Source organism: Engystomops pustulosus, chromosome 1 (assembly GCF_040894005.1).
Source record: "Engystomops pustulosus chromosome 1, aEngPut4.maternal, whole genome shotgun sequence".
Classification (NCBI taxonomy): domain Eukaryota; kingdom Metazoa; phylum Chordata; class Amphibia; order Anura; family Leptodactylidae; genus Engystomops; species Engystomops pustulosus.
Window position 1 is genome coordinate 22,091,218 of NC_092411.1, and position 17,143 is coordinate 22,108,360.

At 48.9% G+C, this 17,143-nt stretch overlaps 1 protein-coding gene across 1 annotated transcript in view; it reads right to left on the reverse strand.

Moving 5' to 3' along the window:
- The window catches only part of LOC140118026 (complement component C9-like), a 57,487-nt gene extending 43,744 nt beyond the window's left edge, over positions 1-13,743 (reverse strand). Inside the window, exons 1-3 of the mRNA XM_072135385.1 lie at positions 13,664-13,743; positions 11,902-12,001; positions 2,531-2,675 (exon numbers count right to left, since the gene is read on the reverse strand). Coding sequence (XP_071991486.1) covers positions 2,531-2,675; positions 11,902-12,001; positions 13,664-13,734 — 316 coding nt within the window. The 5' untranslated portion in view covers positions 13,735-13,743. The remainder of the gene's footprint in view (positions 1-2,530; positions 2,676-11,901; positions 12,002-13,663) is intronic.
- Between the last annotated feature and the right edge of the window lie 3,400 nt (positions 13,744-17,143).

The window sequence follows — 17,143 nt, forward strand, 5'->3', positions numbered from 1 at the left end:
AGCGCTCCCTCCTAATACTCTGTAACAGCACTCCTTCCTAATACTCTGTAACAGCGCTCCCTCCTAATACACTGTAACAGCGCCCCCTCCTAATACTCTGTAACAGCGCCCCCTCCTAATACACTGTAACAGCGCCCCCTCCTAATACACTGTAACAGCGCTCCCTCCTAATACTCTGTAACAGCACTCCCCCCTAATACACTGTAACAGCGCTCCCTCCTAATACACTGTAACAGCACTCCCTCCTAATACACTGTAACAGCACTCCCTCCTAATACACTGTAACAGCGCTCCCTCCTAATACTCTGTAACAGCACTTCCTCCTAATACTCTGTAACAGCACTTCCTCCTAATACACTGTAACAGCGCCCCCTCCTAATACTCTGTAACAGCGCCCCCTCCTAATACTCTGTAACAGCGCTCCCTCCTAATACACTGTAACAGCACTCCCTCCTAATACACTGTAACAGCGCCCCCTCCTAATACTCTGTAACAGCGCCCCCTCCTAATACACTGTAACAGCACCCCCTCCTAATACACTGTAACAGCACTCCCTCCTAATACTCTGTAACAGCACACCCTCCTAATACACTGTAACAGCACTCCCTCCTAATACTCTGTAACAGCACCCCCTCCTAATACTCTGTAACAGCGCTCCCTCCTTATACTCTGTAACAGCACTCCCTCCTAATACTCTGTAACAGCGCCCCCTCCTAATACACTGTAACAGCGCTCCCTCCTAATACACTGTAACAGCGCTCCCTCCTAATACACTGTAACAGCACTCCCTCCTAATACACTGTAACAGCGCTCCCTCCTAATACTCTGTAACAGCACTCCTTCCTAATACTCTGTAACAGCACTCCCTCCTAATACACTGTAACAGCGCTCCCTCCTAATACTCTGTAACAGCGCTCCCTCCTAATACACTGTTACAGCGCTCCCTCCTAATACACTGTAACAGCACTCCTTCCTAATACACTGTAACAGCGCTCCCTCCTAATACTCTGTAACAGCGCCCCCTCCTAATACTCTGTAACAGCGCTCCCTCCTAATACTCTGTAACAGCACTCCCTCCTAATACACTGTAACAGCACTCCCTCCTAATACACTGTAACAGCGCCCCCTCCTACTACTCTGTAACAGCATTCCCTCCTAATACTCTGTAACAGCACTCCCTCCTAATACACTGTAACAGCACCCCCTCCTAATATACTGTAACAGCGCCCCCTCCTAATACACTGTAACCGCACCCCCTCCTAATACACTGTAACAGCGCTCCCTCCTAATACACTGTAACAGCGCTCCCTCCTAATACTCTGTAACAGCACTCCCTCCTAATACTCTGTAACAGCGCCCCTTCCTAATACACTGTAACAGCGCCCTCTCCTAATACACTGTAACAGCGCCCCTCCTAATACACTGTAACAGCGCCCCCTCCTAATACACTGTAACAGCACTCCCTCCTAATACACTGTAACAGCGTCCCCTCCTAATACACTGTAACAGCGCTCCCTCCTAATACTCTGTAACAGCACTTCCTCCTAATACTCTGTAACAGCACTCCCTCCTAATACACTGTAACAGCGCCCCCTCCTAATACTCTGTAACAGCGCTCCCTCCTAATACACTGTAACAGCACTCCCTCCTAATACACTGTAACAGCGCCCCCTCCTAATACTCTGTAACAGCACTCCCTCCTAATACACTGTAACAGCACCCCCTCCTAATATACTGTAACAGCGCCCCCTCCTAATACACTGTAACCGCACCCCCTCCTAATACACTGTAACAGCGCTCCCTCCTAATACACTGTAACAGCGCTCCCTCCTAATACTCTGTAACAGCACTCCCTCCTAATACTCTGTAACAGCGCCCCTTCCTAATACACTGTAACAGCGCCCTCTCCTAATACACTGTAACAGCGCCCCTCCTAATACACTGTAACAGCGCCCCCTCCTAATACACTGTAACAGCACTCCCTCCTAATACACTGTAACAGCGTCCCCTCCTAATACACTGTAACAGCGCTCCCTCCTAATACTCTGTAACAGCGCCCCCTCCTAATACTCTGTAACAGCACTCCCTCCTAATACACTGTAACAGCACTCCCTCCTAATACACTGTAACAGCGCCCCCTCCTAATACACTGTAACAGCACTCCCTCCTAATACTCTGTAACAGCGCCCCCCAGTGTAAGTTACAGATTGAGTTCTGTTATATCCGGTCCGGCTGCTTGTGGGGAATCTTCTCTCTTTATGGCTCACATTTACTAAGAGCAGTGAAGTCTGCACTATGTACCCCTGTGTAGTGTGCAGGGGGCGTCATATTCAGGATTTCTGGCACCCGATCCTTATGAATCTGGCGCCCCCTGCACTGCTCTGACAGAATGCACCACTTTTTTTCTGATGCACCTTTGACATTTAACAATTCAGTGGCGCACACCTCATGCTAAAGGTGCACCAAAAAAATGTGCAAGCAAGAAAACTGGTGCAAGGTCTTATGTCCCAATCTACGTAGAGTGACTTACCTGAATCACACTGAAAGTCTTTGCCGCAGTCAATTTCGAAGTCTTCACATTTGACGTCTGGTTTACAGCGCTGATGTTCTCCTAGTGCGCCCAGACATTTCTCTCCGCCATATTGGGCAAACTTGATGTAGCTCCTTGAGCGGTACTGTAAGGGAGACATATAGATATACAGGGGGTACGGAAAGTATTCAGGCCCCTTTAAAGTTTTCAATCTTCGTTTCATTGCAGCCAATCTGAAATTCTTTTTTTGCTCTTAAATGTACATTATGCCCCCATCTGGTGTAGAAAATGGGGGTGGCTATTTTGAGGGGGGAGGGGAGATGACATGTAGTAAGGTTGCAAACACTGTCCGGAAGTGCTTATGTAGCGAGTGGCACCACTGTTTTGCCCATGGGTGACAGTCAGGCCGGATGCGGGAACTCCTCTTACGTGAGGTGGCAGCTGAGGGGTTAACACAGGACACTGTAGTGGCCCACGCAGAGCCTTTACGATGGCTCGAGTGGTGGTCTGCTTCTTAGGGTGGCTTGCTAGCTCTGGGGTCACAGTGGCCAGTGTAGTATTCTAGCTGATGTGGGGCTCACTGTAGTGTCAGAAGGGGGTGTGGATTGGTGTAACCCCAGGGGCAAACCCCCGGTTTATAATCTCCTGATTTATAGGTGGTGAATTGGGGTGCCCTTGATGTTAAAATAAGAACCAGGAGGCAGGCCCAGCACACAGCTCAGTTTACTTCAAGTTACTTTACTGTATATATACACCCCTAGGTGTCTGGGTAATGGTTGGGGAGCCTGTGGTGGTAACAGCCATATCCAGGGATCAAACTGAGGCAACGTTGTGTAAAATAACTCATGGTTCTTTAATGAACAACAGCAGGCAACCGCCCACGGTCCTGGAGGCAGGCACCTAGGTTGGTGTTGGACTGGGTACACAAAAATGAATACAGTACAGTTGGTAGCTATCGCCCCTTAAACCAACTGTTTGTTAGGGAAAGGTGTGGTGTCACGTCCTGTAATCCACTCCTTGCACCAAGGCCTGAATATTTGTTTGAAGACACTTCACCTAGGTGAATTACACACATAAAATGGTACAGTAGATACAATATACCTGACGTCTGACGGTCTTACCCTGGTGTATGGTGTCTAGGTGTTACTATGTGAACACCCCTGCTCCCCTAAGGACCCGCAGTTTACAGACGCCACACAAATACGAAGCTTTGGTTTGAGGTGTAAGCCCGCCGTCAGGATTTGACAAATAAAAGACGGTCCAACACAGACTTGATTACATTCCTGCAAAGCCTGGCATACAAAGGTTACATGCAAACTTACGTATAGTACTAATACTATAGTTGTGCAAACATTCAAATCGCATTGGCTGGGACAGCCCATTGGGTACATAGCTTAAACGTTACATAACGTTACAGAAGCATGGCTACTCTTGGTAACAAATAACCAATGTCCATTTTCCTAGAGAGAAAAGGTACTGGGGCACATTTACTAAGGGTCCGCAGCCGCGAATCCGTCGGGTTTTTCCCAAATATTTCTGCTTTGCGCTGTATTTCACGGGATTGTGGCGCACGCGATCGATTTTTGGTGCAATCGCGCCGTCTTTCGCGCGACAGAAATCGGGGGGCGTGGCCACCGGACAACCCGAAAGATTCGGAAAAAACGCAGAATTTAAAAAGCCATTTGTGTCGCAAGATCAAGCACTCACATACACCAGAAAAAAGCAGGTGAACTTCGGCGGACCTCGGTGCAGCAGCGAAACATGGTGAATATCGGCGCACGGACCTTAGTGAATCCCGGCAGAACCCGAATCAGCGTCGGAGAACGCACCGCTGGATCGCGACTGGACCGGGTAAGTAAATGTGCCCCACTGTATAGTGCAAACAGAATGTCCATTTCTGAAAATGAAAGGCTTTAAGTGCAACATAGTAAACTTTTTCCTTTGGAGTAACCGACTAAAGTCTCTCAGAGCATAACCCTTGAGGGGGGAAAAAGTGTAGTAACAGCAAAGGGTCTCCTCTTCAGATGAGGGACAGAGTCCTTTGGTGAGGTGACTCTGCTTCAGCAGAGGTGGGTGCTAGCATAGCACAACTGGGGGATAGTCCAGGAATGTTTCTGACTTTTAATAAATAAATAGTGGAGAGTTCCAGGATAGTCTCTGGCTCTTTGGGTATGTGGGCGCAGCCCAACTGTGAATAGAAAATCAAAAAAGTCAAATATACAATTTACAGCAGTGAGTGGGCTTCAGACCGTCAGGGATTGCTTGTTGTCTTCTGCATCACAATTGAGATCCACTTCTGGATCCGGTGGGGAAACAGCAGCCGGCTGGGGACACCTGATGGCAGTTCCAGGAACTGCAGGTTCCTTAGCGTCCCCAAGGGTCTCCTGATATTCAGGGGGAAGGGCGCTTTCCAGGATATCGCCTCTTTAGCTGGTTGCTCAGCAAGGCCTGGGACCATCGATGTGCCGCAGCTCCCTCCACTTCCAAATCTTCTGGGGCTGGGTCATCACCACACTGGTAGGCAGCTGTCGGATGAGGATCTTCTGTTGGAGCCCCCAGATGGGGCTCTTCTGCCGCAGCATCTCCCGCCACGGAGGACCCTTGGAGAGACAGTCGGGCTATTCCCCTGGACCAGGCCTGTACCATGGATGGTGATGGGACCCATGCTGACAATAACAGTAGACGGGGCACTCCTGTGGGTCACCGCGTGGGGAGTCACAGCCCGGAAAGAAGCGGGAGGTTCCTGCCAGAAGTCCTCCTCACAAAAGTCCTCATAGGCATCATAGGCTTCCTTCTCGGCATCGGGGATCCGGATCACAGCAGCCGCCCAGGGTCCTCGAGGTCCTTCCTGCAGAAAGAACTCGATCCATTCCCTGGGCCTCAGGTTGTGGAGTCACTCTGGCAGATCAGGCTGCCTGCCGGACTGGTAGGGAATGAAAACCTCCCGTTCGGTGAAGTCTTCGGTGGCAAAGCTGAAACTCTGCTGCCAGTCCAAGCGTTGGACCCAGGCGCCCTCCTTCGACCGGCCTGCCATGAACCGCTGGGCCTCCTTCTCCCGTCTGCGTTGGTCAGAGACAGCATCTCTGAGATGATGGCTGAGGGACTCACCTCTGCCCCGAGGCTGTGGGAGTGCCGGTGTCACGCCCTTCTTCTCTGGTGTAGGCTCGGGCTCCACAGGTGGGCAAGCAGGTGCTGGAACTGGAGCAGGAACAGACGGAGGATCTGCCGCAGCAGCGGGAGCGGTGAGGGAATTTTCAGCCGCAGTAGGCCCTGGAACTGGCTCTGGAGCAGGAGTCGTTTGTCCATTTTGCCCCGTCACTGACTGAAGGAAGGTCTGCATGACAGAGACCCGTGTCATGCCTCGGTGCAGCCGGTGTGCCACGGAGGGTCTTCAGACTGGCTGGGCGGAAACCACGATGACTGTCTCTAAGGCTTCCAGGAACTTCGGTTCCTCGGCAGGGGGAAGAGGTCTTAGACCAGACTTGGTGCTGATGACCACTCTGCTCAAAGTCCACCGAAGTTCTGAGGTGTGGCAGGAAGTCCACTTCGGGTGGAGTCAAAGTTCTTCCCTCCAAGAGCTCGGCGGGCTCTATTTCTTCCTGCGTCACAGAGCTAGCAGGCGGGGTTTGCACCATTCACGCATGGCTGGAGCTTGGCAAGTTACCTGGATTTCCCGCCACTGAGGATTTTGGCAGGCTGGAGCTCCTTGCTGTTCACACAGACTTCCAGAGGGAGTCTGGAGCAGCACTCGACAGCACTTGGCGATGCAATAACACAGTCTATGTGGTAGAACACAAATCACTTGGGCCTTAACCCGGATGGCACCAGGGTTAGGCAGCACAGTCTATAGTCCCAGTATAAGGCAGAGAAATAGATAATTCTGTTCGTGACGCCAGTGGCAGCCGTGGCCCAGAATACCGGAGTGGTTGGCGGTTGCGGCCTAGGCACGCTGATGTCACAGTGCTTAATATGGGGACCGGAGGGCTGTCCTGCAGCCTGGCAGGTCTCCAGCAGGTGGTGTGTGCAAGAAATATGGAGGGAGAGGCTGATGTACTGGTTCTCCCTGGGGAAACCCTTAGAGTCTGTAGTATGTGTCCCTTGATGTCTGTAAGATATGTGCCTGGGTAATGGATTGGGAGCCCGTGGTGGTAACAGCCGTATCCAGGGATCAGATGGAGGCAACGTTGTGCAAACCAACTCGCGCTGTTACATGGCAATGGCCTTACCGAGAATCCTATTTAACCCAGCCTTTCCCCACTCACCCAGCCGGATCTTCGTGCCTAGTGCCATTGAAAAAGCTTGTTCCCTGATGCCCTGCGTTCATTGTGTGCTTTCCTGTTCTGTTCTGATCCTGTTCAGCCTGTCCTGACCTGTTGCTCCGTTGCTGATTCTGATTCCTTGCCTGTCCAATGATCCTGCCTAACCTCTGTGTACCTCGCCTTGGCTGCCACCACAGACAAAGTTGCACCTGTGGAACCACCTGGTGGTACCTCGCTGCAGCAAGTCCACCCCGCTTTGCGGCGGGCTCTGGTGAAAACCAGGTGCCACTTAAATTCTGGCCCCAGGTGTCGGCTTATGTCATTGTCCGCGGTGGTCCAGTGGGTCTACTACCTCTGGAGCCTGACAAAAAGACAGGTGTTTGCCTTTCCTGATCAAGTCCAATCACTTTAAAGGACATCTACCACCAGGATGAAGGATTGTTAACAAAGCACACTGACTGCATACATGTACCCCCTCTGGCAGGATCTTCTCTTCTTTTAACTTTTTATGGCTTGGTTTAAAAAAAAAAAAGCTTTTAAAATTATGTAAATAAGCCTGAGGGGCTCCATACACGTTAATGGAGCCTGGAGCCAGTCATGCTCATTTGCAAAATGTTTAAAGCCTTTTTTTCCCTTAAAAACAAAAATCTTAAATAAGACCAGAGCCTGCCAGAGATGGTACACACCAGCATGTAAGTGTGCTTGGTTTACTATCCTTGATCCTGCTGTTAGATTTTCTTTAAATAAACACAGCTGGACTCCAATGAAGGAGTAGAACAATCTCAAGGAGGATCAGAAGGAAATGGACAGCATGTGAGCTAAATATGAGTGTCACAGCAAAGGGAGTCGGCAGCTGCAGCTTGTGTGTGTCTCCTCATGCATTCTTCCTCTCCTCCACACCACTGTCCCCTGTCTGCTGATTGTACGTGACAGCTAGTGGTGGAGGAGTTTGATGAGTGTGGAGGAGTGGAGACTGACACAGGCTGTCCTTACGAACCATATATACTTCTAATGTCCCTAAGGTGTAGGTGAAGTATAGCCAACCGAATCTGACAATCTGTGTGGTTCCTACGTGAAGTTGCCTTTAATAATATATCCATTGTATATAATAATACATAAATTTCTTAGTATGGCCTCCAGCAGCTCTGACACCTAACAAGGTCTGTCTAGGAGTGCTGCAGAAGCCTAAAGCTACAGAAACTAGGCTGTGAGCATCCTTTGCCAAACATAATCCAAATAGCTACTTGGACCTGGACAGATTGGACTGTTATCTTGGCCAGTTGCCTTTGCTGTGTTCATTTCCTGGAATAAAGTAACAGTAAGTTGATGTTCTACATCTCTTGCCTACGTGTGATCCCTGGCTGCCACTAAGAACAAGTGTCTCTCCTCTCCCATCTACCCAGGGATGCTTTACACACACATACACTGAGAGTGCCTCAGGCAGAACTATTTCCAATGTGCCACAGCTTCTCCCTCTTCTTGCAATCCGCCTGTCGGACAAGGTCTTCTCCACCTAGACCAAAAGACGGTGACCCACGCCTGGTGATTGACATGGCAAATTCACCTCTACTGGGCGTCCCAACTCTATCATGGCCTCTTGGCGTATGAGTAAAGGTAAGGAAAGGGGACACAATGGGGCAGATTTACTTACCCGACCCATTCGCGATCCAGCGGCGCATTCTCTGCGGTGGATTCGGGTCCGGACGGGATTTATGAAGGTAGTTCCCCCTCCGTCCACCAGGTGGCGCTGCTGCGCTGAAAAGCATCTGAACGCGCCGGAATACACCAGCTCGGACCAAGTGAAGGTAAGCGCTTCCCAAGCGACACTTTTTCGGTTTTTAAATGCAGCGGTTTTTCCGAATATGTCGGTTTTCGTTCGGCCACGCCCCCCCCCCCCATTTCCGTCGCGCGCATGCCGACGCCAATGCGCCACAATCCGATCGCGTGCGCCACAATCCCGGGGCAATTCAGGTACAATCGGCGCAAATCAGAAATATTCGGGTAACACGTCGAGAAAACGCGAATCGGGCCCTTAGTAAATGACCCCCAATGTGACCGAGATCTCTGCAGGCACTAAAAGAGGAATGGTACTGTTTGTAAGTGGAGTAATGGGTGGAGAAAAAGGCAGGGCGTAGGGCGAAAAATTTCCACAGTGCTCCCCATATCTTTTGTCCCTTTTTCACCTCCTCAAAATTTGGGATGTCATTCCCTGGGAGGATCCTTATGTCCGTGCACCCCCCCCCTGCTGTCAGCACCGAAGAGTGTGGGAGGATACTCATCTGCCAGTAGAGGGTGACCTTGACGGGCCAGCTAGACCTTCGACCAAGACCACTCGACCCCTAGCCAAACTCTGTGATACCCATTAGGCCTTGGCAGGGACATCGCACACACCAGTTTAATAAGGTTTTTGCTGCAATTCAAAACAGATGCTGCCTACCGCTCTTCACAGCCCTGCAGCCTACCACCCAGGCCCAGCGCCACCACCCGGCTAACCCGGGCAAGTGCCGGGGCCCCGGGGTACTGGAGGGGCCCACCCGGACCCACGGATCTCCCCGGGTCAGCAGGACATCTGCCCCGCTGCCCGGGAGATTCCTTTCCTATCTCATCGCGATCTGTGTCCTCCAGACACAGATCGCGATGAGAGCATTTGCACTCACTGCTTTCCCCAGAGGCTGAAGGACCTTTGATGATGTCATGGTCACATGACATGCCGGGGAAAGCAGTAACAACACAGAGAGAGCTGCATCAGGTGAGGGGGAGACATGACAGGGGCCATGGAGGGGGTCAGTGTGTATACAGGAGGGGGGGCAGTGTGTATACAGGAGGAGGGGGGCAGTGTGTATACAGGAGGAGGGGGGCAGTGTGTATACAGGAGGAGGGGGGCAGTGTGTATACAGGAGGAGGGGCAGTGTGTATGGAGGAGGGGGGCAGTGTGTATACAGGAGGAGGGGGGCAGTGTGTATACAGGAGGAGGGGGGCAGTGTGTATACAGGAGGAGGGGGGCAGTGTGTATACAGGAGGAGGGGGGCAGTGTGTATACAGGAGGAGGGGGCAGTGTGTATACAGGAGGAGGGGGGGCTGTGTGTATACAGGAGGGGGGGCAGTGTGTATACAGGGGGGGGGTCAGTGTGTATACAGGAGGAGGGGGGCAGTGTGTATACAGGAGGGGGGCAGTGTGTATACAGGAGGGGGGCAGTGTGTATACAGGAAGGGGGGCAGTGTGTATACAGGGGGCAGTGTGTATACAGGAGGGGAGGCAGTGTGTATACAGGGGGCAGTGTGTATACAGGGGGCAGTGTGTATACAGGGGGCAGTGTGTATACAGGAGGGGGGCAGTGTGTATACAGGGGGCAGTGTGTATACAGGAAGGGGGGCAGTGTGTATACAGGGGGCAGTGTGTATACAGGAGGGGGTGCAGTGTGTATACAGGAGGAGGGAGGCAGTGTGTATACAGGAGGAGGGAGGCAGTGTGTATACAGGAGGAGGGAGGCAGTGTGTATACAGGAGGAGGGAGGCAGTGTGTATACAGGAGGAGGGAGGCAGTGTGTATACAGGAGGGGGGCAGTGTGTATACAGGAGGGGGGCAGTGTGTATACAGGAGGAGGGAGGCAGTGTGTATACAGGAGGAGGGAGGCAGTGTGTATACAGGAGGAGGGAGGCAGTGTGTATACAGGAGGGGGGCAGTGTGTATACAGGAGGGGGGCAGTGTGTATACAGGGGGCAGTGTGTATACAGGAGGGGGGCAGTGTGTATACAGGAGGGGGGGCAGTGTGTATACAGGAGGGGGGGCAGTGTGTATACAGGAGGGGGGCAGTGTGTATACAGGAGGGGGGCAGTGTGTATACAGGAGGGGGGCAGTGTGTATACAGGAGGGGGGCAGTGTGTATACAGGAGGGGAGGCAGTGTGTATACAGGAGGGGGGGCAGTGTGTATACAGGAGGGGTGCAGTGTGTATACAGGAGGGGGGCAGTGTGTATACAGGAGGGGGGCAGTGTGTATACAGGAGGAGGGAGGCAGTGTGTATACAGGAGGAGGGAGGCAGTGTGTATACAGGAGGGGGGCAGTGTGTATACAGGAGGGGGGCAGTGTGTATACAGGGGGCAGTGTGTATACAGGAGGGGGGGCAGTGTGTATACAGGAGGGGGGGGCAGTGTGTATACAGGAGGGGGGGGCAGTGTGTATACAGGAGGGGGGGCAGTGTGTATACAGGAGGGGGGGCAGTGTGTATACAGGAGGGGTGCAGTGTGTATACAGGAGGGGGGCAGTGTGTATACAGGAGGGGGGCAGTGTGTATACAGGAGTAGGAGGGGCAGTGTGTATACAGTGGGAGGGGAGGAATGTGTACACGGGGATGGGGGGGCAGTGTGACTACTGGAGGGTGGCCCATAAAGGGGCCCACTAGGGCTCTGTCGCCCAAGGGCCCACTAAAACCTGGGGCCGGCCCTGCTACCACCCATACACTTTGGATTCTTGGTAATATCCTTTTTTGGATATTTAATATTGTTACTTTTTGCATCATTTCCCAGACTGATTTCTATTCTGCTCTGCAGGGATTTGCAAGCAGTGAAATCAGACCTTTTGTTGTTAGTAGCAGCAGGACAGTGGAATATGGATTTCTCTTCTAGTCTTCTATTCTATTCTATTGTTTCACATTACTATGTAATGCCTTATTTTATTTGTATTTGTCCCCCATGATCTGTAAAGTGATATGAAATATGAAACGCTATATAGATAAAGATTTATTATCAGGATAAATATTAATTATTGCAACTTTTCCAAGTGCACTGGGGGGGGGGGGGGTTCTCACATTACGGTGCTATCCGCAGCCAGTATTATATATTCTCCCTGGAGAGATCATACCTTTATGTATGTTGTTAGTAGCAGCAGGACTGTGAAATATGGATTTATATTCCAGGATTCTAGCTTGGATATGATATGACGTGTGCCATAAATATCCTTAATGGTAATGGGACTGATGGTCTACTAGAGCCCCCCTGCTCTGCTGCTTGTATTACATTGGCAGCCATTCTCATACATGTCATTAGCAGCAGATATTTCTGCACTTTCCTAATATTGAGCGCAAACAACCCCTTAGCCAAAATCCATATTTACCTTCAGTCTAGTACAGGGGTCACATTCACTCCACTCTGTCCAGACGCCCATCTCACAGTCCGTGGAAGGAGGCGGCGCAGCAGTTGCCTCCTGTTCAGAGCTAAAAACAAGAGAACTTTATCTAAGTACAACCCCAATACTCCAGTCACATTCTAGATAGATGATTGCAACTCTGGATGTGACTTTAGTATCAGAGACGATATAATGGCAGATATAAGGCTTCTGCTCTGTATGTGACTGGAGTATCAGAGATAATATAATAGCATATTGATACTTCAGTCACATCCAGAGCTGCATCTTAGATAATATAATGGTAGATAGATGATTGCAGCTCTGAATGTGACTGGAGTATCCAAAATAATTTAACAATAGATAGATGATTACAGCTGTGGATCTGACTGGAGTATTTAATGGCAAAATTAAGCCTGCAGCTCTGGATGGGACTGGAGTATCATAGATGATATAAGCATTGTTATTGAGAACATATCATAGCAGTTGCCTTCTCTATAGATCTGAAAACAAGAGAACTTTGTCTAAGTACAGCCCTAAAACTCCAGTCACATTCTAGATAGATGATTGCAGCTCTGGCTGTGACTTTAGTGTCAGAGATTATGTAATGGCAGATATAAGACTTCTGTTTTCCATGTTACTGGTGTATCAGAAATAATATAACAGCAGATTAATACTCCAGTCACAGCCAGAGCTGCAGTAATCTGAGTTGATATAACGGTAGATAGATGATTTCACCTCTGTATGTGAATGTAGTATTAGAAATGATCTAATGGGAGATACAAGACTTCTGCTCTGGATGTGACAGGAGTATCAGAGATAATATAAAAGCAGATTAATACTACAGTCACATCCAGAACTGCAGTCATATGAGATGATATAACGGTAGATGATTGCAGCTCTGGATATGACTGGAGTATTTAATAGCAAGGTAAGGCACACAGAGATACATACACACACATACATACACATACATTCAGCTTCATTTATCATATTTGGGTTGTACATAAGGTTGAACATGGTATGTGATAATGTATCTCTCCCCTTTAGGGGCCCTACAATGTATAAAACCCGCTAGTGGCTCCGCTTAGTATTATGACCCTTATGGAGCAGAAGCTCCAAATACAGGGGTGCACTGGCCATGAGGCAAGTTGAGCCTCTTGCCTCAGGCACCACAACCTGCAGCAATATGGGGGGCAGTATCAGAGGTGCAGTCGTTTACTAGTGGGGCTCATTTACTAAGGGTCGGGCTGCTCACTTTCGTCGGACTGTGCACCTTTTTATTACGGATTACACAGCTTGTACAGGTATTTAAAAAGGGTCTGCGTTGGCTTGCATGTGACACAATTTAGAGGGTGGGCCGTCAGACAATCCGACTGCTTCGGACTGAGCGCAGGATTTAACTTTCAAATTGTGTCGCAAGACCAAGCCCTAACATGCACCACTAAAAGGTGAACTCCTGCGGACCTGAGCGGGGAAGCGACACATGCAGGATATCGGGCGCACGATCTTAGTGAATCGCGGCACAGTGCATTATCATTGGGCATTACACTCTCGGTGAACTCCAGTAGGTAAATGTGCCCCGGTGTCTATTCACCCCCGATGTCAGCATGAGAGACACTACATGAAGAAATCTTCCTAAAAAAATTAACCAAATATATATTACAGTTAGAAGGGGCAGAGGGGACATCGCTCTACAGCTCGTCTCAGGCAGCAGATGACCATATATAAGCGCCTACATCCCCCAACTAACCTTATATCCCCTGGTACAAGGAACAAACATGCTAGAAGCGACAGCCACAGAAGACGCAGTACAGCCGCCATGGTGAATGTGAGAGACCACTGGGGGTCATGGAGGGGCTCTCCTTATAAAACGTTAGGTAATCGCATTGTAATTCATTAACCGCCGTATACACAGAAGATTCTGATTCTGGTCCAAATCACAAATATTTGACACATGTAAACACAATGATAACAAATTTATTAAGTGTTTATAAAGTCTATGTATCTATAGTATCTATCTATCTATCTATCAATATATATATACACACTAAAAAAATCTTACAATGTGTAAATTTCACAAGTTTTAATATTTGTTTTCATTTATTTTTATTTGTAAAATGGGGACTGGAGCTTGGATATTAGATTTTTTTGTATCTCTAATTTTTGAACTAGTAAACGATAGATAAAAGTATTATCTCCTCCTCACTGCAAAACAATCTCTATATATACCACTAGGGGGAGCTCAGGAAATTACTACACACTGGGGCTCATTTACTTACCCGGTCCAGTCGTGATCCTGCGGTGCTTTGTCCGACAAGGATTCAGGGTCTGCCGGGATTCACTAAGGTCGTGTGCCCGACTTCCTTCCTGTGTCGCTGCTGCGCTGAGGTCCCCGGAGTTCACCTGCTTCTTCCCGGTGCATGTAAGTGCTGATCTTGCGACACATTTCGATTTTTAAATTCCACGTTTTTTCTGAATCCGTCGGGTTGTCCGACGGCCACGCCCCCGCTGTCTGTTGCATGAAAGCCGATCACGTGCGCCAAAATCCCGGCGGAATTTGGCGCAAGACGGAAAAATTTGGGAAACCCGATGGAAATGTGGCCGCAGAAGCGCTAAGTAAATGAACCCCACTGTATATACAACCACCACTAGGGGGAGCTCAGGAAATATCTACACACTGTATATACAGCCACCACTAGGAGGAGCTCAGGAGATTACTACATACTGTATGTACAGCCACCACTAGGAGGAGCTCAGGAGATTACTACATATTGTATATACAGCCACCACTAGGGGGAGCTCAGGAGATTACTACATACTGTATATACACCACCACTAGGAGGAGCTCAGGAGATTACTACATACTGTATATACAGCCACCACTAGGAGGAACTCAGGTTATTACTACATACTGTATATACAGCCACCACTAGGAGGAGCTCAGGAGATTACTATATACTGTATATATACCACCACTAGGAGGAGCTCAGGAGATTACTACATAATGTATATACACCACCACTAGGAGGAGCTCAGGAGATTACTACAAACTGTATATATACCACCACTAGGGGGAGATCAGGAGATTACTACATACTGTATATACAGCCACCACTAGGAGGAGCTCAGGAGATTACTACAAACTGTATATACACCACCACTAGGGGGAGCTCAGGAGATTACTACATACTGTATATACAGCCACCACTAGGGGAGCTCAGGAGATTACTACATACTGTATATACAGTCACCACTAGGAGGAGCTCAGGAGATTACTACATACTGTATATACACCACCACTAGGAGGAGATCGGGAGATTACTACATACTGTATATACAGCCACCACTAGGGGGAGACCAGGAGATTACTACATACTGCATATACAGCCACCACTATGGTTAGTTAGGGACATTACTATATACTGTATATACACCACAACTAGGGGGAGCTCAGGAGATTACTACATACTGTATATACAGCCACCACTAGGAGGAGCTCAGGAGATTACTACATACTGTATATACACCACCACTAGGAGGAACTCAGGAGATTACTACATACTGTATATACACCACCACTAGGGGGAGCTCAGGAGATTACTACATACTGTATATACAGCCACCACTAGGAGGAGCTCAGGAAATTACTACATACTGTATATACACCACCACTAGGAGGAGCTCAGGAGGTTACTACATACTGTATATACACCACCACTAGGGGGAGACCAGGAGATTACTACATACTGTATATACACCACCACTAGGAGGAGCTCAGGAGGTTACTACATACTGTATATACACCACCACTAGGGGGAGACCAGGAGATTACTACATACTGTATATACACCACCACTAGGAGGAGCTCAGGAGGTTACTACATACTGTATATACACCACCACTAGGAGGAGCTCAGGAGATTACTACATACTGTATATACAGCCACCACTAGGAGGAGCTCAGAAGATTACTACATACTGTATATACAGCCACCACTAGGAGGAGCTGAGGAGGTTACTACATACTGTATATACAGCCACCACTAGGAGGAGCTCAGGAGATTACTACATACTGTATATACAGCACCACTAGGGGGAGACCAGGAGATTACTACATACTATATATACACCACCACTAGGAGGAGCTCAGGAGATTACTACATACTATATATACAGCCACCACTAGGGGGAGCTCAGGAGATTACTACATACTGTATATACACCACCACTAGGGGGAGCTCAGGACATTACTATATACTGTATATACAGCAACCACTAGGGGGAGACCAGGAGATTACTACATACTGTATATACACCACCACTAGGAGGAGCTCAGGAGATTACTATATACTGTATATACAGCCACCACTAGGAGGAGCTCAGAGATTACTACATACTGTATATACACCACCTGTGCACTGTGGGCACAGGTCGGCGCCGGGGAGAGGAGGAGGGGTTGAGCCCTGCTAACCCGCCCCTCTCCATACTGATATATGTTGTATGGCTCCGTGTTCCGGGGAAAGATAGGACATGCCTTGTCTTTCTCCCGGCTGCGGAACGGTGCGGTGCCTCATGTGTGCGCTCCGATACGGCGCTGAGCGCCCATTGCCGTCTATGTGGGACGTATATCGGCCGTATATACATCAGCCGCATATACGTCCCCCATACGGCAGCGTGAATATCGCCTTAAATTGAGGAAATAATGTCACCCTGGGGTGTATAGGAGTTCTCTCTAGTTCACTTTCTCCTAATGCTATAATTTGTACCATTGGTGGGACTCTGATAGGGACTATTAGGTGAGGTAGGTAGAGGTAATGGTGTGTGGGTTGGTGTATCTGAGGAGAGTTATGAATGTTTATCTGTATATTGGTCCTGTGTACCGGACTTTTGGTGTTGTGGACCTTGCGCCTGTCATGTACATGAGTTTATTCCCCTGTTTGTTGGCCCCATTCTGATGTTTATTGGTAAATTGCCTGGATTTCTGTTCAGGTTGGAGACTCTCTAGGTAGGTAGTATTCATATTCTTATCCTTCATGTTTATTTTTGGGTTTTTAGGTGATTCATTCATCCCACTTTAAAATATGCATATTACACTCACACTCACACACACACACATATATGTATATATATATATATATATATATATATATATATATATACTCACATTTATATACATAAACATACAGTTCTTCACTCATACACATATTTATACACTTTTACACACAACATAT